General features: G+C 37.7%; 1 protein-coding gene across 2 annotated transcripts; it reads left to right on the top strand.

Annotated features, from left to right (window-relative positions):
• Positions 1 to 5,862: 5,862 nt before the first annotated feature.
• Positions 5,863 to 22,920, top strand: LOC127661517 (cryptochrome-1-like). 2 transcript variants are annotated; one of them, XR_007972764.1, is made up of 11 exons: positions 5,863 to 6,689; positions 14,539 to 14,647; positions 14,782 to 14,924; positions 15,920 to 16,104; positions 16,194 to 16,282; positions 18,285 to 18,425; positions 18,548 to 18,859; positions 19,075 to 19,226; positions 19,405 to 19,607; positions 20,600 to 20,685; positions 20,827 to 20,940. XR_007972764.1 is itself a non-coding variant. In XM_052152255.1 (11 exons), the coding sequence occupies exons 1-11, from the start codon at positions 6,532 to 6,534 to the stop codon at positions 21,459 to 21,461; spliced, it is 1,692 nt and encodes a 563-aa protein (XP_052008215.1). In that variant the 5' UTR covers positions 5,864 to 6,531; the 3' UTR covers positions 21,462 to 22,920. The 2 variants fall into 2 exon arrangements, 1 of the variants encoding a protein (XP_052008215.1); XM_052152255.1 differs by lacking the exon at positions 20,600 to 20,685 and adding an exon at positions 21,376 to 22,920 and having other exon boundaries at positions 5,864 to 6,689.
• The last annotated feature ends 3 nt before the right edge of the window (positions 22,921 to 22,923 follow it).

Raw genomic sequence — 22,923 nt, 5'->3', positions numbered from 1 at the left:
AACATCATCAAATCAGTTTGTTCACTGTTTCTAATTATTATTATCTGCACAAGTATCTTGTAGAAGGCAAATTTTGCCCTCATTGAATGGGAGCATAATACAAATTTTAAAAAGGAACATAATGCTCAGTTTTTTTTTTTATTATTAGCAGTTTTAGGCTACATTTATTTTGTTTACAAAGATAGTTCAACATTAGATTGCCATTGTTCTCTTATACAGTACTGTGCAAAAGTTTTAGGTACTTGTGAAAAATTGCTGCATATTGAGGATGTTTTCAAAAATAATGACATAAATAGTTTTCATTTATCACTTAATGTCATACAAAGTCCAGTACACATAAAAAAAAAAATCAATATTCGGTGTGAGCACCTTTGCCTTCAAAACAGCCCCAATTCTCCTAGGTACACCTGGACACAGTTTTTCTTGGTTGTTGGCAGATAGGATGTTGGAAGCTTCTTGGAGAATTCACCACAGTTCTTCTATCTATTTAGGCTGTCTCAATTGCTTCTGTCTCTTTATGTAATCTCAGACTGACACGATGTTCAGTGGGGGGCTTGAAATGTTATTTAAATACCTCTTTTAACATAATTAAATTACTATTTTTATGTAAATAAAACACATTAATAACCATTTTGTCTTTACATTTTAGTTACGTTAAAAAAATATTAACCAATTTGTTTTCTTCAAGCACTGGATGGATGAACAGACAGACCAAGCAGGGCAGCATGTTTGAGGACAAAAAAGCAAAGGGATCAAATAAACACCTGTCCTCTTCCCCATTCTTTCTTTCAGACAGAGCTCAGAGTAACAAGATTCCTGTTCATCAATAATGAAGAGTATGCATAATATATCAGTCATCTTGAATGGAGTGTTCTTGTGAATTTCACTCCACAGTCTGCAAAGGTCATAAGTTTTCCAATGTAAAAAAGATAGATAAAAGTGATGTAACAAGCAGCTCTTATTTTTGTGGTAGATTTGGCTAATACAGGAAATATGTGGCATCAAGTGCAATTAATGAACTCAAAATGACATCCAGAATGTTAAATCAAAGTATAACAGCATAAAACAGAAATTGTTTTATGTGCAAAAAGCACATTATGCTTTTTGGTCAGTGTTTTTATCCCTGCTTCAAAAAAAAGGAGCATACTTTACTCTATGGTGACCTCTTGAGACACCCTTTCAAAAACCTGATACCAAGAGAAATAAAAGTTTGTAGGTCGTTTTGCCAACATGAAAATATTAGTTTACTTAATTAATAGTCTTCAACCTTTTGTTACATTTCCATTTTTAATCTGACAATAAATCAGTATCATAATGAATCTGCTAATCAGTATCAAACCAATAAATTATTTGAGGTTGGTCTCTGCATTTCACCATTGTCGTGGTAGACTGCGACCTAGTGTTCATTCAAACTCATTACAAACATCAAGATGTGTCTTTTTTTTCCTGTTTCCAGGAAAGCAGCAATACTGTAGACAGAACCTCCTAGGACAGAACTCATGGATGGGTCAGTGATGTTACAGATTACCCTCATTCTCCTGAAATCAATTATTTAATAAAGGATGAAAGATTTACATTATATCAAGTTTGTTAACATTTAGGTCTGTCCAGACTAATTTGAATGATTATCAAATAAGAATGGCCAGCTCTGATCCTAAATCAGCATGTTGTAGTTGGAAGGTAGGCTTGATATTTAAATGATAAATTGCCTCATTTACTTTATTGTATGCTAATGTTCTCTGTATCCAAAGGCAAGTCCAAGCCTTAAACAATAAACTAATTATGTCTCGGATCAATGCAGCAGTTTCCATTGTGAATGATAATTCTTCCTCAGCACGCTTTCATCAATTAATTATGCCCTCCAAACACAAGATTACTACCAAATATACACTAATATTGGGGGTTAAATTTACTGTAAAAATTTGCAGATATTGTTACCAACTTTACCGTAACAGTGCTGAGTGATGTTGTTTTAGGTATTATAAAGTGCCATTTTGGTCAATGTGTACAGTGGATATAACAAGTCTACACACCCCTGTTTAAATTGCAGGTTTTTGAGATGTGAAATAAAATCCAATATAAATAGTGTCAAATCTTTTTCCACTTTAAATGTGATATTAAAACCCACAAAATTCAAGGAACAAATAGAAAGTTTGAAGAAAAAGAAAAATGTAAAACTTTGCACACACCTCAACTAGTACTTGGATGAAGCACCGTTTGCTTTTAATACAGCAGCCAGTCTTTTTTAATTAGAGTCTATAAACTTGATTTGTAAATTGTAAAAAGCTCCAGATCGATCAAATTGCGAGGGGATCTCCTGTGCACAGCCTTGTTCAAGTCATTCCACAAGTTTTCTACTGGATTTAGGTCTGGGCCATTCCAAAACCTTGATCTTCTTCTAAAGCTATTCCTTTGTTGACTTAAAATTGTGTTTCAGGTCACTATCATGCTGAAAGATGATATTCTTCATCTTTCTAAAGGAGGCCTGCAGGTTTTGTGCCAAAATGGACTATCTTGACTAGTGCCCTAATCCCAACTGAAGAGAAGCAGCCCCATAGCGTGATGCTTCCACCACCATGCTTCACCGTGGGTATGGTGTAGTTTGGGTGATGAGCAGTCTTTTTTGTTCCAAATATACCTTTTAAAATTATGACCAAAAAGTTCTATCTTGGTTTCATCAGACCATAAAAATGTTGCTACATGGTTTTAGGTGATCGGATATTTGTTTTAGAAAAATGTGTGAGTAATGTCTTCCGTCTTTCCACCCTACCCCATAGCCCAGACAAATGAAGAATATGGTATAATGTTGTCACATGCAGCGAGTGACCATATACTTGCCAGATATTCTTGTAGCTCCTTTAATGTTACTGTAGGCCTCTTTGCAGCCTTCCTGGTATGTTTTCTTGTTTTTTCATCAATATTTGATGGGCACCCTGTTCTTTGGAATGTCATCGTGGTACCCCATTGTCTCCACTTGTTGATGATGGCCTTCACGGTATTTCATAGCACATCTAATGTTTTGACAATTCTTTTGTGCCCTCTCCTGATTGGTACCTGTTCACAATGACACCCCACACATCCTTTGTACGCTCTTTGCTGACCATGGTTCAGCAGTAAGATGCAACCAAGAAGATGCCAAGAAAATCCTAAAGAAACCGCTGATTTTTATTCAGGGTTAATCAGCATCACTTAATTGATGACCGGAGGATTACAATTAATTTTTTAGTAAGAGTTTGAATGTGATTGGTTAATTCCAAACTGAGTCACATGCCCCTTAATAAAAGGGTGTGCACACTTATGCAACCAGGTAATTTTAAGTTTTTTTTTTTCTTAAAAGTTTCTTAACTAATTTATCTTGAATTAATCTTTTACATCTCAAAAACCTTACATTTTTAACAGGGGTGTGCAGACTTTTGTATAGCCACTGTACAAATGTGTATGTATATATATATATATATATATATATATATACACACACACACACATTAATATTGTGAAAAATTACAATTTGAATTTCTTTTCAAAACTTCTTAAACTAATTCAAAGAGTTCTCATCAAAAAATCCTCCATGTGCAGCAATGACAGCTTTGCAGATCCTTGACATTCTAGCTGTCAGCTTGTCGGGCACTTCTCGTGCACCTTACAGTCTAGATGATCCCACAAAAGCTCAATGGGGTTAAGATACATAACACTCTTTTCCAATTATCTGTTGTCCAATGTCTTTGCCTACTCAAACATTTTCTTTTTGTTTTTCTGTTTCAAAAGTGTCTTTTTCTTTGCAATTATTCCTATAAGGCCCGCAGCCCTGAGTCTTCTCTTTACTGTTGTACATGAAACTTGTTCAGTTCAATGAAGCTGTCAGCTGAGGACATGTGAGGCATCTGTTTCTCAAACTACAGACTCTGATGTACATATCCTCTTGTTTAGTTGTACATCTGGCCTTCCACATCTCTTTCTGTCCTTGTTAGAGCCAGTTGTCCTTTGTCTTTGAAGACTGTAGTGTACATCTTTGTATGAAATTTTCAGTTTTTTTTGGCAATTTCAAGCATTGTTTAGCCTTCATTCCTCAAAACAATGATTGACAGATGAGTTTCTAGAGAAAGCTGTTTCTTTTTTGGCATTTTTGTCCTAATATTGATCTTAAGACATGCCAGTCTGTTGCATACAGTGGCAACACAAAAACAAACACAAAGACAATATTAAGCTTCATTTAACAAACCAAATATCTTTAAACTGTGTTTGACATAATGGCAAGTGATTTTCTAGTACCAAATTATCAATTTAGCATGATTGCTTAGGATAAGGTGTTGGAGTGATGGCTGCTGGAAATCGGGCCTGTCTAGATTTGATCAAAAATGACTTTTCTCAAATAGTGATAGTGCTGATTTGTACATCAGTAACAACCAGGATATATATATATATATATATATATATATATATATATATATATATATATATATATATATATATATATACACTACTGATCAAAAGTTTAGGGTCACTTATTCTTTATTATATATATTTTTTTTTCTTCACATTTTAGAATAATAGTAATGTCATTAAAACTATGTAATAATAGAGGAACTATGGGAATTATGTTGTGACTAAAAAAAATAAATCAAAAATGTGTTACACTGTAGCATCTTCAAAGTGGCCAACCTTTGCCTAGAATTTGACATGTACTCTTGACATTTTCTCAACCAACTTCTTGAGGTGTCACCCTGGTTTGCTTTTTAACCCATATTGAAGGAGTTCCCATCTATGTTGGAAACTTAATGGCTGCTTTTCTTAATTATTCAGTCCAAGTCATCCATTTCGAAAACTTTTTTTAAATAAAATTTTAGTTTTTAAGTGAAATAAATCAATATGGTGGCACAATTATAATTCAAATTCAAACATTTAAGCATACACCTTCAGATCAAATGGTATTTAAGATCATGAGAAACATTTCAGCAAGTGACCCCAAATTTTGAACGGTAGTGTGTCTGTGTGTATGTATGTATATATATATATATATATATAATGTACACAACCAAAAACAAAAATAAGAAGAAACATTGTTTAAATAAAATATAATCAAATGTGATGGAACATGCAGGAACTTTTGGGAGCGCCCTTTTATTGTTTAATGCGAAAAAAGTATGTGAAAATATGTTTGTAAATGATTATTTAAAATGTATATGTACGTACATTTTATTTTACAATACAATAAGTAATTTATACAAATAGTAATACATTTTCATGATATATATAGTAAGGTAACTTGGGCTGATTAACCTATTAATAATTTTCCACTGTAGCATTCTTTTACTGTAAAAAAAAAAAAAAAAAAAAAAATTGTGAATGTGTTTTGTCAATGTTGATGTGGGGAAAAGTAATATCACAGCACAATCTAATATTGTATAATTATAAACAACTAGATTATATTCTATATAATGATGCTATCTTATTGTTTATCTAGAAATCATTGTATTTACACTGAAGTTATGGCACTAATGCTGTATAGACTTGAGGTGAACTATATGATCCACCACTACTAGTGCAGTTCTTATGACAAAACTTGTCCCCAAGTTACCTCATTTGTTTTCCCCTTTTGTCTCGCTTGTGTTCATGTGCTTATCCGGGTACTCACACTCTGACCAATCAGAATCGAGCAGCAAATACGCACGAACCTGCTTTTATTCAGTTTTTATCTGTGAAATTCTGTGAATGTCTTTGAGTGGCCCAGCCAAAGCTCGGACTTGAACCCATTTTAAAATCTCTGGAGAGACATGAAAATAGCTGTCCACCGATGGTCCACATCCAACCTGACAGAGCTTGAGAGGATCTGCAGAGTTACTAACTTCACAAAAATCAATCTAATCTGTTACATTATTAATGAATAACATGTGCGGGTGTCAGTGACCGCACCACTTGAACGTGATGGAGCTTTACGTGTACGGGCGGATTTGACCAATCAGCTGCGTAGGCACCAGTTTCTTCAGAATGTGGGTGGAGTCGACTAATTGTTGACGGTTCTCTGAGTGTATTAAAATTGTTCGCCTCCAGCCGACTCTCGTAATGTCTTGTGGATGGATGCGTTCAGATTGATAATGTTTGGACATAAGGCGTGATTACTGAAGCGTTTCGGATGAAGTTGAACTCTTCTTTTTTTTCTTCCTCGCGTGTTGTCTTTGTAGAAAACACACTGTGCGTGCGTGCGTGTTTGTTTACATGAATTCATCAGTTTTACCGCATTGTATGAGTAAAACATTTTAAATATATTGTTTTTGCACGCATCACGTCAGTCACAGGGTGGCAACTATATGAATTTAAGGTGGGTCATTCAGCAGTTACGGGCGCAGAGATTCTACTTCAACATGGGAAACGTTTTTCTTGAGCAAGGCTGAAAAAACAGGCCCAGATCTTGCATTTCTTTGTCTTCATACATCTGTTATCTAAGTTTATCATTGCCTTTGGAGTTCTGGATTTGCCAAGTTTGGGAATAGCTGGAACATTCGTGATTACAGAGTTTTCAGTATAGTTGGCGCAATGGTGGTCAATACGATCCACTGGTTTAGAAAGGGCTTGAGGATCCATGACAACCCAGCACTGCGGGACTCTATAGTGGGAGCGGACACTCTGAGATGCGTTTACATACTGGACCCCTGGTTTGCGGGATCGTCCAACGTGGGAATCAGCAGGTGGAGGTGAGTTTCCACCTGGAACATGTGTGCACAGAGGAGATCAGATATCACCACCTGCATGCAGTAAGGGGGCACTACTATAAAAACTGTACAATCTAAAAAAATAATTATTTTGAATTATGTTATAAAACAAGTAGGGTACAACGGGACAAAAGGCACACCTCAACAAAACCTGCTTTTTTTCTGTTTACAAAGTGTATTAAGATTGAAAAATTTATACATTTTGATGGAGCAACATAATTTATGTGAGTAAATATAACTGATTGATTGTTTTGATAAAGCATAAAAAAAAAAAGTGGCAAGAGGGACTTTTACCCCCAAATTTTACACATAAGGAGTCCAGATGTTATATATATATATTTTTTTTTTTTTGTTTTTTTTTTTGTGGTAAATATTTGATTGTATCTTTTCATGTGACAACACTGAAGAAATGACACTTTGCTACAATGTAAAGTAGTGAGTGTACAGCTTGTATAAGTGTAAATTTGCTGTCCCCTCATAATGTCTAAACCTCTGGGAACAAAAGTGAGTACACCCCTAAGTGAAAATGTCCAAATTGGGGCCCAAATTGTCAATATTTTGTGTGGCCACCACTATTTTCCAGCACTGCTTTAACCCTCTTGGGCATGCAGTTCACCAGAGCTTCACAGGTTGCTCTTCCACGCCTCAATGACAACATCACAGAGCTGATGGATGTTAGAGCCCTTGTGCTCCTTCCATTTGAGGATGCCCCACAGATGCTCAATAGGTTTTAGGTCTGGAGACATGCTTGGCCAGTCAATCACCTTCACCCTCAGCTTCTTTAGCAAGGCAGTGGTCGTCTTGGAGGTGTGTTTGGGGTCGTTATCATGCTGGAATACTGCCCTGCGGCCCAGTCTCCGAAGGGAGGGGATCATGATCTGCTTCAGTATGTCACAGTACATGTTGGCATTCATGGTTCCCTCAATGAACTGTAGCTCCCCAGTACCGGCAGCACTCATGCAGCCACAGACCATGACACTCCCACCACTATGCTTGACTGTAGGCAAGACACACTTGTCTTTGTACTCCTCATCTGGTTTCCACCACACACACGCTTGACACCATCTGAACCAAATAAATTTATCTTGGTCTCATCAGACCACAGGACATGGTTCCAGTAATCCATGTCCTTAGTCTGCTTGTCTTCAGCAAACTGTTTGTGGGCTTTTTTGTGAATCATCTTTAGAAGAGGCTTCCTTCCGGGACGACAGCCATGCAGACCAAATTGATGCAGTGTGCGGCGTATGGTCTGAGCACTGACAGGCTGACCCCCCCACCCCTTCTACCTCTGCAGCAATGCTGACAGCATTTCCCAAAGACAACCTCTGGATATGACGCTGAGCACGTGCACTCAACTTCTTTGGTCGACCATGGCGAGGCCTGTTCTGAGTGGAACCTGTCCTGTTAAACCGCTGTATGATCATGGCCACCGTGCTGCAGCTCAGTGTTAGGGTCTTGGCAATAATCTTATAGCCATCTTTATGTAGAGCAAAAAATCTTTTTTTCAGATCCTCCGAGTTCTTTGCCATGAGGTGCCATGTTGAACTTCCAGTGACCAGTTTGAGGGAGTGTGAGAGCGATAACACCAAATTTAACACACCTGCTCCCCATTCACACCTGAGACTTTGTAACACTAATGAGTCACATGACACCAGGAGGGAAAATGGCTAATTGGGCCCAATTTGGACATTTTTCACAGAGTTGTACTCTCTTTTGTTGCTAGCGGTTTAGATATTAATGGCTGTGTGTTGAGTTATTTTAAGGGGACCGCAAATTGACACCGTTATACAAGCTGTACACTCAATACTTTACATTGTAGCAAAGTGTCATTTCTTCAGTGTTGTCACATGAAAAGATATAAACAAATATTTACAAAAATGTGAGCGTGCGCGCCACATTTGGCATTTTATAACATCTCAAATATACTTTAACCACCCTCGTCCACATAGACATTGTGTTTTGGCTTCACTGTATGCATAATTATTTTTAATGTAAACCGACTGACCTCAGTTCAGGAGACTCTTGGCTTTCATTAAAGTTTCATGCAATTTGTCATTTTAAAAATGTCCTTGATTATATCGTGAAATGGCATGCTGTTAGTCACAATGGCCACACACGTGGACTATAGGCTTATTTTCCTTGAAGTATCACATTGTCAATTGATACATCCAAAAGCTGGAAATTGTTGCTTTCAGAGGCTTTATATGGCATTAAGATGAAAATAAGGTGCGTTTCAAACTGTTCTGAGACCAGTGCAGACAGACCGCACAGGAGGTTAAGTCATTTCCTCCTAACATCCAGTCAAATGTTCCGTTTCAGTCAGCAGTTCCACTCAACATGTTTGACAGACATGAGACAATGGTAAGCATTACATCGATCCAGAATTAATAATGTATAATTTTATTTTTACATGGCAATGAACGTATGATGCTGGCCATTACTTTCAATCTGAATTAATTATGTACATTTCTGATGTAATGTCTGTAACGAAAACACTATTAACGAGCACTACTATGATAAACAATTTGATGAAGCTTTGTATTATTTAAAATGTCACAACTTAATAATGCTGGCAACATATGTGGACATTAGGGTTGCAGCTGTATATCGGTTTCATGGTATACCACGGTTTAAAAATTTACGGTTATCATACCATGTACATTTGCTTATCTACGGTATTGAGAAAACGGATGGAGTTTCTCACTTGCGCATCTCCTTTCCTCCTCGACTGTCTGTCAGACTCGTCAACTTGCGCCACACACATGCAGCAGATGTCAGAAGCGAGGCGAGGGGGTCTGACATGAGTGTGTGTGTGTCCTTATACTGGAAAACCATGAACAAAACTATGCAACATAAAAGGAAATGCAACCCAGGATACATTAAATACAGGTTATGTTTAATCTATGGCAGTTCGACACTTGATTTCCAATGTAAAATACTAATAAGATAAAAAAAGATAATACTAATTGTGTAATACCGTGATATTTTCTGAGACTGTTATCATACCGTGAAAATCTCATACCGTTGCAACCCTAGTGGACATGTATTTATTTATTTTTTTTGCATGTTTCTTAGTGGGGCTTCTAGTTACAAGTCAAAAAGGGGAATGGAAGTTGCATAGAGCAGTCACGCTCTGGTCTCCGGAGGATAAACAAATTGATCTTCACTGTTATTTATGTACAGTGGTAGTTTTTGTTGCATTTTACTGTTTGGGAGAAAATAAAATCGTAAGTGCCTTTAGCCCCATTGTACCCTAATGATGATGATTTCTTGTTTTGTTTACATCTTTTGTATGGGATAAAGTGGTTCATCATACAGAATAAATGAGGATTAAGATTTTTGGTTGAATTGAGTCCAGGAATATGAAAATTGCTTGACACGGTCCCCTTATTTACAAGTATTCTGTCCTTTTTGTTGTACAGGTTGAATATCAGTAGCTCAGTATGTAGCAGAGATTCTGTAAGGTGCGGCATGCTGTGAAAAGACTAAGCATGTAGTTAGAGCTTAAACTATTAAATTGCCTTCAATTGTGTCATATTCCCCCTTTTGGTGAGGTTTACTCCCTTTGGTAATTATTTTTCTCCCCACAAAAGAGTAAATCTCTTTTCGTTTAGTGCTATTGTGCATATTTCACAGCTGTATTGTTTAATATTATATTCCCTGCTGAAAAGAAATATTCTGAAAATATGGGATATGCTTGTGGGATGTACAGGCAGTCGCCCTCCTAGTCGAAAAATTATGTAACATCCAGCTCAGTCACTTCTTTTCCTAGTGCAGGACATGAATTAGGTTAGTGTGTCAGTAGATGCTGTTACCTCACTCCCCTTTCAGCCCTGACCTATTTTCCCTCCTCCTTCCAGCATCCTCTCACTAAAGCCTAGCGCACATGACACGACTCAAGCTCGTCTCCTTTGATGTTTTAAGATGTCAACTAGTTGGCGACTGTTCTGCCCCCACGACTGATGGTTGTTTAGTGTGCGCACGTCTGCGACTTGCCCAGACTAGTCGCAGATGCCACGACAGATATCAAACATGCTTGAAATCTGTCCGCCGAGTCGTCAGGTGTGCGTACTATCCCAACTAGCGAAAGACTGACAGTGAGCAAAACCCAAAAAATACAGAGAACCCGCAAGTGGAGATGCACTGAGAAGCAGGAGACAAAAAATAAAATAAAACTCACCCACGTCCACCCTACTCACTGTCTCATCATTATTTTAAACTGTTTTTTTTTTTCCCCATCTGTTCGAATTGCAAATTATCTGGCGCAAGCCCTTTCATGTTTTTTTTGTGTACATGTCAACACTAAATAAACTCTCCCGTTGGTATGTGTGAGTTTGTGCATTCATTTTGGGATTGTAACTTTAAGATGCGTTTTGGGTGATCCATTTGATCTGTTGCCAGTTACGTGTGGAATATAAAGGAAACAACTGCCTGTAAAAAAGGAATACATATACATGCACAAAAAAATTTCAGATCTTCTTCATTATGCCTGATATCAACATGCAGTAACGGATGAGAAGCACAAACATCTTGCAGTTAAATACAGATAGTCCACTAAAATAACTTAGAATTCTGCTCTAAACACTGATTAAATTAAATATATGCATAATTAAGAGAAACACTTTTTTTTTTTTTTTTTGCTTCATTATCATAGATGGAGTTGGCAAGGAGGCCCCACCCACTCCTGGGGGAAAGCAATGCCCTGTTACCATAGTTACGTTTTCATTCCTGTGAGAAAATTGGGAGAATTATCCAATATATTTGGCTACTTCAACAATATAAATCATGACAAAAAGCTGTTGTATGCATTTTTGCACTTCAGACAAAAAAAAAAAGGAAATTGTTTAATTGCTTTCCTGCAGCAGCAAGCTTTTGAGCTGCAAAGCCAAACAGTTCATCCATCTCAGGACAGAAGTTTACATTTCAATATTCACATGAATATTTTATTGGAATCTAGAATATTTAACTGCTTTGTTAATCAACACGTTAAAGTATTTTAATATGAAGTTTATCCACACATTGATTATATTTTTATATGATTGTACACATAAAATGGCTAACATTTAAGAGGGGAAACCTGTGATGCCGCTGATGCGATTTCAGTGGAAGACTTTTTAATTTTACAATTACATCCTCAGCGGCCAATGCAAGTAGGCATTCACGTGGGTAAAATCATAGGCATATAATAAAACTGTAAACAAAACTCTTTGAAGGGGATTCAATAATGTTTTGGATGCATGAAATATGCTGTAATATTTAATATTCCAACAATTAAGCCTACAGTTATGCTTTTAAACAAGTGAGCCTTAAATGATTGTGGGCATCCAGTCTTTCAGTGATCTACTGTGCATTCAGACCCTTAATCTTTTCACATTGTTATGTTGCAGCCTTATGCTAAAATGCTTGAAATATTTCTTTTCTTCACATTAATCTACACTCCATAATGACAATGCAAAAAAACAGATTTTTGATAACTTATATATATAAAATACATAAATATTCAGACCCAGTACTTAGTTAAAGCACCTTTTTGCAGCGATTACAGCCTCAAGTCTCTTTGGGTATGATGCGACAAGCTTTGCACACCTGGATTTGGGGATTTTCTGCCATTCATCTCTGCAGATCCTCTCAAACTCTGTCAGGTTGGATGTGGACCATTGGTGGACCGCCATTTTCAGGTCTCTCCAGAGACTTTCAAATGGGTTCAAGTCCGGGCTCTGGCTCGCTGCACGAGCCTAGTAGGAAGTTGGAAAATCCGGCTTTCCGAGTTGAATGGAACGCAGCACTACTTCTCAACTTGATCTGACACTGAATGCTCCAGCAGCCTAATTTACACTTAGAAAACTCCTGATGTTGCTATAACAATGCAAAAAGCACTTACTAATTTACTTAAAGTGAAAATCAGTCCTCCTTTCCTGATTAATAAATTAAGCAATTACACGGTCATGCAGAACATCTTGTGTTTTTAAATCCATAAGGATCTCTTTCTCAATGCTGATAGCGGCAGAAATGACAGTCGACTCGTCAGCAAGATCTCACGCTCTTAGCTTTCAAATTACTCACTTAAAGCGTGATTGCATTACTCAAGGCCAGCTAGAAGGCCCTGACTGGGACATATCCTAAAGATTACACCCACCAAGAACAAATAAATCAATCTGATTGGCTGATGAATCTGACAATCTGACTTTAGTCGCTCATTCATGTGCACTGTTGAGGGATTCTGTGGAAATTCTAAAGGCCTGAGAGGGTGGAGCTCAAACTAACGCGCTGCTTCGGATTCGGGAATGTGATTTGTGAAACAGTTGTCACACTTCGCTTGTAAGCATCAAGGAATAAATTATTGCTGGATAAACTTCGTTTTTCTCTATTTGATTGTAGATTAATTAAGAGTGGAAAGCAATTAATAATACAAAAAGGTGATTGAGAATGAAGATGAATTTTTTTTTTTTTTTGGCACATAAGGCCAGCAGATTAGGCTTTGTTGGCCCTGAGAATTTAAAATGATTTTTAAACATTATTTGAAAGGAATCAAGGCTATTTTTTTTATTTTCAAATGGCCTCGTGGGCCAGGTAAATTGGTCTCGCAGGCCTTATATGGCCCTGAGGCCTGACGTTCCCCCCACCCCTGCTGTAGGGGATCAGACGTTTTGAAAATGGGTTGCAGACTGGCTGAACTGGATGTTTTACTGCTGATCCAGTCACACAAGAGAGACCTCTAGTCTGCTGAAGAGGAACAACTCTAGCTCAGACTGGATTATACCATAATGTTCAGTGTAGCCAACATAAAATCATAAAGGATTCAAATCGGTCCAATGTCCTTTTCAAGATAGTAATTCGTGCAACAATCAAGGTATAAATTTAGAAGATTATTTCATTAAATGGGGATCATAACCAAGGTTTGGTTTAATGTTAAACTAAAGCTTATTGTGTGTAATGATGTTTGTCATACTGTGGAAGTTAAATTTGTACAAATATTTTTAGCTCTGTGGAGAGACTAGGAGTAGACAAGCTTCTTTTTCATAGCAGGCTCCTTCATATTTTCCATGCACAATGTTATGCTGTTGAACAAAGGCCAATCTTTTCTAGGCTAATCCAGGAATAGACGGTCATAAACGTCATATTTTATAAAGAACGTCTTGCAGCTTTTTTTCAGAACTCCAGTTCATTCTAACTCTAAACTTTTGTTGCATGTAAACTCTCAATCATGTAACTTGGCCCATACAAATATAATAAAGAATCATGTCTTGTTGTGCAGTATGCCATCTTAACCACTCAAATACTGGTGCTTTTCAGACAAATAGTATGTTATTGCCATCTGTTGGAATCACATTTTCTCTGCAATCCAGATTAGTCCAAGGCTTATTCTTTATTGTGAGAGGAAAAATAGCTCTACTTTTCCTGCAGATTTTTAATTTAATTAAAAGCGGGTGGCTGTGGCTCAGGTGGTAGAGCGGGTCGGCTGCTAATCGCAGGGTTGGCAGTTCGATTCCCAGCCCACACAGCTCCACATGCCGAAGTGTCCTTTGGCAAGACACTGAACTCCAAGTTGCTCCCAATGGTAGGCTAGCATTGCATGGCAGCTCTGCCACCATTGGTGTATGTGTGAATGGGTGATTGGGACACAGTGTAAAGGGCTTTGGTATCCTCTAATGTTAAAAAAAAAAAAGTGCTATATAAGTGCAGATTATTTACCATATCAAAGCAATGTTTAGATTTAAAATGTACCGCTAACATCAATGTTTAAAATCCACCATTTATAATTATATTTAAGAATGATTAAAACCTGATCATTTAACTGAGTGTTCAGTACGCCGTGTTGTCTGTTTTACAGGTTTTTACTGCAGTGTCTGGAGGACTTGGATGCCAGCCTCCGCAAACTGAACTCTCGCCTCTTCGTCATCAGGGGACAACCCACGGATGTCTTTCCAAGGCTATTTAAGGTCACTAAACAGACTGCCAAGAGAGACTAGTCAACAACTTATAGCTCTGTTCTACTAATGTTTTTTGTGTGTGTGTAAAACCTCAGTGCATGTTTGCAGCAATATTATGTGTGTGTCCTCTTTTATTTTCTTAGGAGTGGAAAATCACCCGGCTGTCATACGAGTATGACTCCGAGCCCTTCGGGAAGGATCGAGATGCAGCCATTAAGAAGCTGGCTACTGAAGCAGAGGTGGAAGTCTTCATCAGGATCTCCCACACACTCTATGATCTGGACAAGTGAGTGTGTATATGTACTCTTTGTCATATGCCTATATGACTCCCATGTCTGTAACTGCCAGCAGTCATGTGGGAGGTTATTACCAGACCTACACAAATTCTGTGGTTACAGAAACCTGTCATTCACATGTCATGTTCATGGTCTGACTATACATGAAAGCCTAATAAATTAATGTGTTAATGTCCTGTGTTTTGATCTAATACAATAATTTTGGTAGTTTTCTTTTACATTTGATTAGTTATTTTTGGTATTTTATTTCACTGTTTACTTGAATACTTTATACTGCTGTTAGATACCAAAAATAATTTACTTACCCTCATGTTCCAAACCTGTTTGACAAAATGATAGACTTCCGTACAATAAAAGAGGATGGTGACTAAGGCTGTCAGCCACTATCTTTCTGCCAAACAAACTGACAAAGTCTACGTTAACTCTGATAACTGTTCTGTACAATTGTGGTAGGGATGCGGGTTGGTGCTGTTTTGTCGGCACAAGGGGGACCTATACAATATTAGGCAGTTTGTTATAATGTTGTGGCAGGTCGGTGTATATATAAAAAATATGTGTGTGTATGTGTATATATAAAAAATATATGTGTGTGTGTGTGTGTGTGTGTGTGTGTGTGTGTGTATGTGTGTATATATGTATGTGTGTATATGTATGTATATGTGTGTGTGCGTGTGTGTGTGTGTGTGTGTGCGTGTGTGTGTGTGTGTATATATATTTATATATATATGTGTGTGTGTGTATATATATGTATATATATGAGGCTATATAGGACCACTTTTTTTTGCCTCTGTGACAACTAAGAACATTTTGTAACATTCTATAAATCCATTTTTAAAGCTATCGGACAATTAATCCGTAATCAAGCCTTTTCCACAACCGTAGTTATTGGCAAAATCCACTGTCTGTCAACCTGTAATTATGATAACCCTAATCTGAAAAAAGTACTAACCGTTGACTTGTGTGCACATGTATTCTCTTTCTGTAGGATCATAGAGTTAAATGGAGGGCTGTCTCCTCTCACTTATAAGCGATTTCAGATGCTCATCAGCAGAATGGGGCCTGTGGAAACACCAGCAGAGACAATTACAGCTGAATTAATTGGCAGATGCAGCACACCCATTACCGATGACCATGACGACAAGTTTGGGGTGCCTTCGCTGGAGGAGCTGGGTGAGACATCTGCGTTTCCTCACTTTGGGTATGTGTGCATGTATCTGTTGTAAATGGGAGTTTGACTGAGTATTGCATGTGTTCCCCAGGTTTTGAGACTGATGGGCTGACCTCAGCAGTGTGGCCTGGTGGAGAGACTGAAGCTCTGACTCGTTTAGAGAGGCATTTGGAGAGGAAGGTAATGGTCCCGTATATGACATTGCCATATATATATATATAGGGTTGTGCCGATGGACGATATCATCGTCCATCGTGATGGCTGACCAACATCACGATGTAGAGCCACCATCGTGATGCCACGCCCCCTTTTGCAAATCTTGCTAGTGTGACTCACTAATCCTAGTCTCTTCTATAGTTAACCTAAAAACTTTGCAGGGATTGCTCTGTAAATTAAATTGAGAATATAACTAATGCATATATGCTATTTTAAATACTGTGGTATATGCCAGAGACGTGACGTGTTAGTCTGTGAAAATACCGTGTCAGGCAGGCTGCACAAATATTGATCTTGACATTGTTAGCTTCTTGTCTTTTTTTTACATGTTTTACACTGTACATTTAGATTAAAATATTTTATGTTGTAGGCTACAAGAAAATAGCCTTTATTAATTAATTATTAGTAGTTGTAGTGTCTCAGAAAATCTTGCTCATTGTCACATAGCTCTTGTATACACTGAAGCGGCAGTTTAAGATAAACCCAGACCAGCGAACATCAAATAACTTTTGTCTGGTTAATACTTTTAAAGAAAAATTTCCTTGGCCATAAATCCATAATGTCAAATCAAATGAAAGAAACAAGGTGAATATGAATAACACACATTTATTAAAACATAGAAGAACAACAAATAAAGAACAAGAAAACGGAACAACACTCAGACCGAAACTCGGCATTAACATTTCACTTATAATTAGCAGCACAATTAACTTCAGCACAGGCTACCAAATAAATTATGTTATTGAAATATTGTAAAGTGGTCATATGAAATACACAAATGAACGTTTAAAAAATAATATGCAAAATCGAAGCTCCGCAACGGATGGCGAAAAATGCGTAAAGAAGTCTAATATCTTTCACCATAGACCATGTTTAAATTTCGATGTTTCTGGCCAGAAATACCAACATATTCACTTTATCTGGTTTTAATAAGCTGCGGATTGGAGTAACTACACTACCAGCTGTGCTGAAGACCCGCTCTGATGGAGTACTGGTAGCACACAGATATTTCCGTGCTAATCTTGCAATGAACGGAAACCTTTTGTCGTCCGTTTTCCACCAAGTCAGCGGGTCCTCTTCCCCATCAATGGCCATTTCCTGCAGGTACATGGTCATTTCTGCCTCGACCTTTTGCTCATCAGTGAGTAAAATAACGAAATTATAGTTTTTAAGTGGAAAATAGTATTTGTGTAAAGAGATATATTAAAATAAATAGTGCACAACTCTTCTTAAGTGAAAGCTAAAAAAAAAAAAAATGCTTCACGTGTCGTGCAACCTACTGATAAAGCGCAGACGAGTCATTAGTTGGGTTAGTAAAATAACGAAATTATAATTTTTCATATAATTTTTGAAAATTATATGAAATTATATACTCACCCCACCGACGATATCATCGTCCATCGCGATGTTTTACTGTCAACATCGTCAACTGCCAATGGTTAGGGCGATGTCCCTAAATTGGCAGTTGACTATGTTGACAGTAAACATCGCGATGGACGATGATATCGTCGGTGGGGGTGGGGGGGGGGTATATAATTTTATATATATTTGCTGATTTGATTAGTGGCCTCTGCGATGGACTGGCGACCTGTCCAGGGTGTCCCCTGCCTTTCGCCCAATGTTAGCTGGGATAGGCTCCAGCCCCCCGCGACCTTGTACACAGGATAAGCGGTTGACGATGGATGGATGGATGGATGGATTAGTGGCCTACAAATATTGCCTTAAATAGTCTTAATATAGTTCTGCTTCATTTTACATTATAGTGTTTCTTACTTTCGAAAGCCTACAACCAGTTCACATTTATGAGAACAAAAGAAAATTAGATTTTGAATCTTAAATTTTCAATGTGGTTTCAGACTTGTGGTTTTAGTCGCAACTCTGTATTTGTATTTATTTATTCGGCTATTAGTATATATATTATGTAATTTATTTTTTGTTAAATGTTTTGATTTTTGCTTTTTTGCAGGCATGGGTGGCTAATTTTGAGCGTCCCAGAATGAATGCTAATTCCTTGCTGGCCAGCCCCACAGGCCTGAGCCCTTACCTCCGCTTTGGCTGCCTCTCTTGCAGACTTTTCTACTTCAAACTCACAGACCTCTACAGAAAGGTAAAGAGGGTATCATATGCTTACTGTAAGTTAAACTAATGTTTATCATTGCAAAGACTGATTGAAAGATCATAAAATTAAGCCAGGTTTTTCCTTATCCTTTTCTGGCTTTTCAATCACAGGTCAAGAAGAACAGTATCCCACCATTGTCACTTTATGGTCAGCTGCTCTGGCGTGAGTTCTTCTACACGGCTGCCACTAACAACCCACATTTTGACAAGATGGAGGGCAATCCCATCTGCGTGCAGATCCCGTGGGACCGGAACCCTGAAGCTCTTGCAAAGTGGGCAGAGGGCCGGACTGGTTTCCCTTGGATCGATGCAATTATGACCCAGCTGAGGCAGGAGGGGTGGATCCATCATCTAGCCAGGCACGGTGTTGCTTGCTTCCTCACGCGTGGAGACCTATGGATCAGCTGGGAAGAGGGCATGAAGGTACGCTGGGCATTGCTATTATCTTTCAAAATATTTCTGCAAATTCTTCTATGGATCCTTCTTCTTTGCAGGGATGTCTCTGTATGCAAACAACATAACATTAAAGTTAAAATCTTTGTAATAGATGTGGCTTGAAGTTGTTTAGTAGTGCAGGCTGGTTTGGATAAGTTGAAATCTGTTCTGTTAACTGCTGTTTAATTTTATTTTTTTTGAAGGTATTTGAGGAGTTGTTGCTGGATGCAGACTGGAGTGTGAATGCAGGCAGCTGGATGTGGCTTTCGTGCAGCTCATTCTTCCAGCAGTTCTTTCACTGTTACTGTCCAGTTGGCTTCGGTCGACGTGCCGACCCTAATGGAGACTTTATAAGGTGCCCTCCTGACCCCTAAATTATTGTCATTATAGTTGTTTAAATTACTATATATAATGATAGTATAATGTAAACAAAATACTCGATGGGATTGTCAGATTTTAACACATTGAATAAAAATAAATAATTATATTAATTAAATTCATATTATAATTATTTTTTAATTTTTTTGTTACAGGCGCTATTTGCCCATATTAAGGGGCTTCCCTGCCAAATTCATCTATGACCCTTGGAATGCCCCAGAGAGTGTTCAGAAGATTGCCAAGTGCATAATTGGAGTGCACTACCCCAAACCCATGGTTAATCACGCAGAGGCCAGCAGGATAAACATCGAACGAATGAAACAGATCTACCAGCAGCTGTCCTGTTACCGAGGCCTTGGTAAGGAAATGCTGTAGGCCTACAGATAATGATTAGTGGTACTTACCTAGGCACCTATTTGCTAATATGATTGCTCACATGAAGTATTAAGTATTACACTTTGGCACAGAACTCATCATTTGTGATACAGAAATGAAAAAACTCAGAATTATCTATAGAATTGCATAGAGATAGGGTGGGCTCTTTTGACATGGGCCAGTAATGGGGCTTTTCTACTGCACGGTATGACTCGTCTCTGCTCGCTTTTTGGGGTTTTTCCATTGTGAATAGTACCTAGTACTTGGTACTTTTTTTAGTTCCACCACGGTCGAGGTTCCAAGCGAGCCGAGCCGATACTAAATGTGATGTCAAAACCCTGCAGATCACTGATTGGTCCGAGAGAATCGTCACTACAAGCATCACTGGATTTTCGACGCAGACCCGCTAGATTTAAAGTTATCTACAGCGAGTAGTAGAAAGTATCATACTATGGGCACTTTCCCACAGCACGTTACGGTTTGACTCGCCTCAACTCTGCTCGCTTTACATTTCTGAGCTTGCATTTCCACTGCAGTTTAGTCACATCTCAAAGTGGGTGGGATTATAGGCTGATCGTCATAGATGCGCCGCCTCTACTGCAGTGACATCATTTTAAACATGACACAAACTGACCAAAACAAAAACACAAATGCTAGCTGTTAGCTACTAGCTCATTGTGCTGCATAAAGCAGTTATTGCATGGTGATTTTAACAGTTAAATTGGCCTGGTTGTATTAGAAGCAAGCTTCCAGTAGCTGGTCAACTAAATAAAGTTAAGCTTTCAAGCAGACTATAGAGTTAACATAACAAAACATACCATCCTTCATCGTGGATCAATGCCAGTCCAGGGCATTCTCCCTACCAATGCTCGGCAGTTTAGATAGCGTCCATTTGGTTGAACCATTTTCACATTTCCTTGATTGTTCTGTGGTCATTTAAAAAAATAAAATAACTTTTCCCTACACTGTTTGTAGGTCCGGTGGTAGCCGTGTCCGTGTGCCATAAGTAACCACTTAGTTACCACCCAGAACACTCTAGCTTTGTGGGAAGTTTTGCACAGGCAAGCACCAAACAACTTCTATTTTAGCGGTTGATCTTAAACTAGATTCACATGTGAGACTCCAGTTGATTTATTGATATTGTATGTCAGATTAAATGCAGCCATTGGGGTTTTAATGTATCCTCTCGGAATGATTCTCAGGGCTCCTTGCATCTGTTCCAACCAACACAAGCAACAATGGTGATGGTAACAGAGCAGCTTTGGTAACAGGTCCTTCCTCAGGAGAAAACACACAGGAGAGAAATCTCAAAATAGGTATACACTTAAGCGCTTTTTATACTATTCTTGACATCTTATATTTTGTTTGACCTCTGTGGGGATGTCAAGGGTACGTTTGTTCTATTTTCACTATTCATGCACTTTCTCTGTTAGAAAATAGGTTAATTTTAGTGTTGTTGTTGTAATATTTACCCTTAATTTTCCTGTGCATCCTGCATCAGCAAGTTCTCAAGCATTGTTCCCATCATTTACATTGTTATGACTTGCTTAAATATACCCTGATTCCCATTAAAAAGAAGGGCTTTAATGCAAGTTTTTTCATAATGATACAATAATGACAGCACAGGCACCTAGAAATCAAGCTTATTTATCTTGTAGACACTTCTGTCTCCCTAACTTTCCAAGAATACTGGCATTTTCTGTGCTGTAAGAGTCATTTAACTACAAAGCATTTCTTCTCTTTGTCTTTAGCCAGTGGGACGAGTATTTTGAAGCGACATAGCAAAGACCCAGCATCAGACATCATATCAAAGATTCTGAGGCAAGACAATAATTAGCCTCATCAGACTTCTAGCCATACACACACCTCTCCTCAGGCTAGTTACTGGACCTTTTCTGAACAGTTGCACAGAGAACAGCTTCTTAACCTGCCTGTCATTAACGCCACCATAATTAGCTTTGCTCCTGTGTGATTCGCCATGGTGTTGTTCCACTTGTAGAACTTAAGTTACAAGGTCAAGTGTGGTGGGCCAAGAAATTGTAACCTAAGCTACATGGCATACCATATTTTGTTACAGCAATTAAAATGTCTACATAAATTGCCAACTTTATGTTTATGAATTGTGGAGGAAAATATTTTTGTTCACATGGTGTTTGACCATGCATTGTCGTAGTCACACAATCCAATTTTTTTGCATTGATTTCTCTTCCAACTGTTTGTATTTTGCATACCATTGTGTGTCCATTTTGTTTGTGTTTTCTGATCATTTTGCAATAGCTGAAATTTAAATACAATTTGATGCAATGGTCCCACTTTACATTGGGTGTATTTAACTACTATGCACAAACATTAACATACATAAAATACAATGTACTTATTGTGAAACTATATGTTGTTCTTCAAAATTCTCAAGATTCACTTTTGCTGCTACTGAGGTTGAGATACGGGTAGGTTTAGGAGTAGGGTTAGGGTTTTAGATTAGGGTAAGGGTTAAGTTTAGGATTAGGGGTAAGGTCAACAGTGTAACTACAGATGTTATTAAATACTGCTACTGTAAATGTAAGTACAATGCCATAACATGTATGTAAATATTAAGTACATTTGTATCAAATGCTTAAGTATATAGTAGTTAAAGACAGCTAATATGAAGTGGGTCCGATGTACATAACAATGTTTTGGCATCTATACAAGTGAAGCTCAATTAACAGCATTTGTGGCATAACGTTGATAACCACTAAAATGTTTTGTCGCACACACAAATATATATATATTTGTGGAAATCAAAATATGGCACAAATGCAGTAAATTGAACCTGGAACATAGTTTTAAGAGAGATGGTGTGCATAATTTAGATAGCCAGGAGTGTACCATCCTAAAATTGTCTGGTTGCTCTTTGAAATGACAAAGTGGGAATTATGAAACAGTCAAAGGATTTGACTGATTTAAATATTTAATTTCAATTTCTAAAGAGATATTAAAATGTATAGAAATACACCGCAACGGTCTGAATATGTAGTCATATTTTTGCCTTTTTGAATTTATTAATTCTATCATTAATGCCTGTGACTCATCTGCACAAGTGGATTTGTTTGAACAATGATTACATGAGAATGCAAAGCCTACTATTATATAAGCATATTCTGTAATTCATTTTGCAAACCATTGTACAGTACATAACTTTTTCTTGCACATTTACAGACACGCTGTTATGTTTTTTATATAACAAACAAAACCTTTTTGTATTTTTTTTTATTGTATGGTCTTCTTTGTAAATCACCATTAAAAGACTGTAATGAAAG

This window comes from Xyrauchen texanus, chromosome 21 (genome assembly GCF_025860055.1).
Source record: "Xyrauchen texanus isolate HMW12.3.18 chromosome 21, RBS_HiC_50CHRs, whole genome shotgun sequence".
Lineage (NCBI taxonomy): Eukaryota > Metazoa > Chordata > Actinopteri > Cypriniformes > Catostomidae > Xyrauchen > Xyrauchen texanus.
This window is presented reverse-complemented; position numbering and strand designations above follow the sequence as displayed.

Excerpts from the sequence above, each read along its gene's own strand:
- LOC127661517 (XM_052152255.1), top strand. The coding sequence starts at position 6,532 with ATGGTGGTCAATACGATCCACTGGTTTAGAAAGGGCTTGAGGATCCAT. Across the intron at positions 6,690-14,538 it reads GTGGGAATCAGCAGGTGGAG|GTTTTTACTGCAGTGTCTGG; the intron begins GTGAGTTTCCAC and ends TCTGTTTTACAG. Across the intron at positions 19,608-20,826 it reads GTCCTGTTACCGAGGCCTTG|GGCTCCTTGCATCTGTTCCA; the intron begins GTAAGGAAATGC and ends AATGATTCTCAG.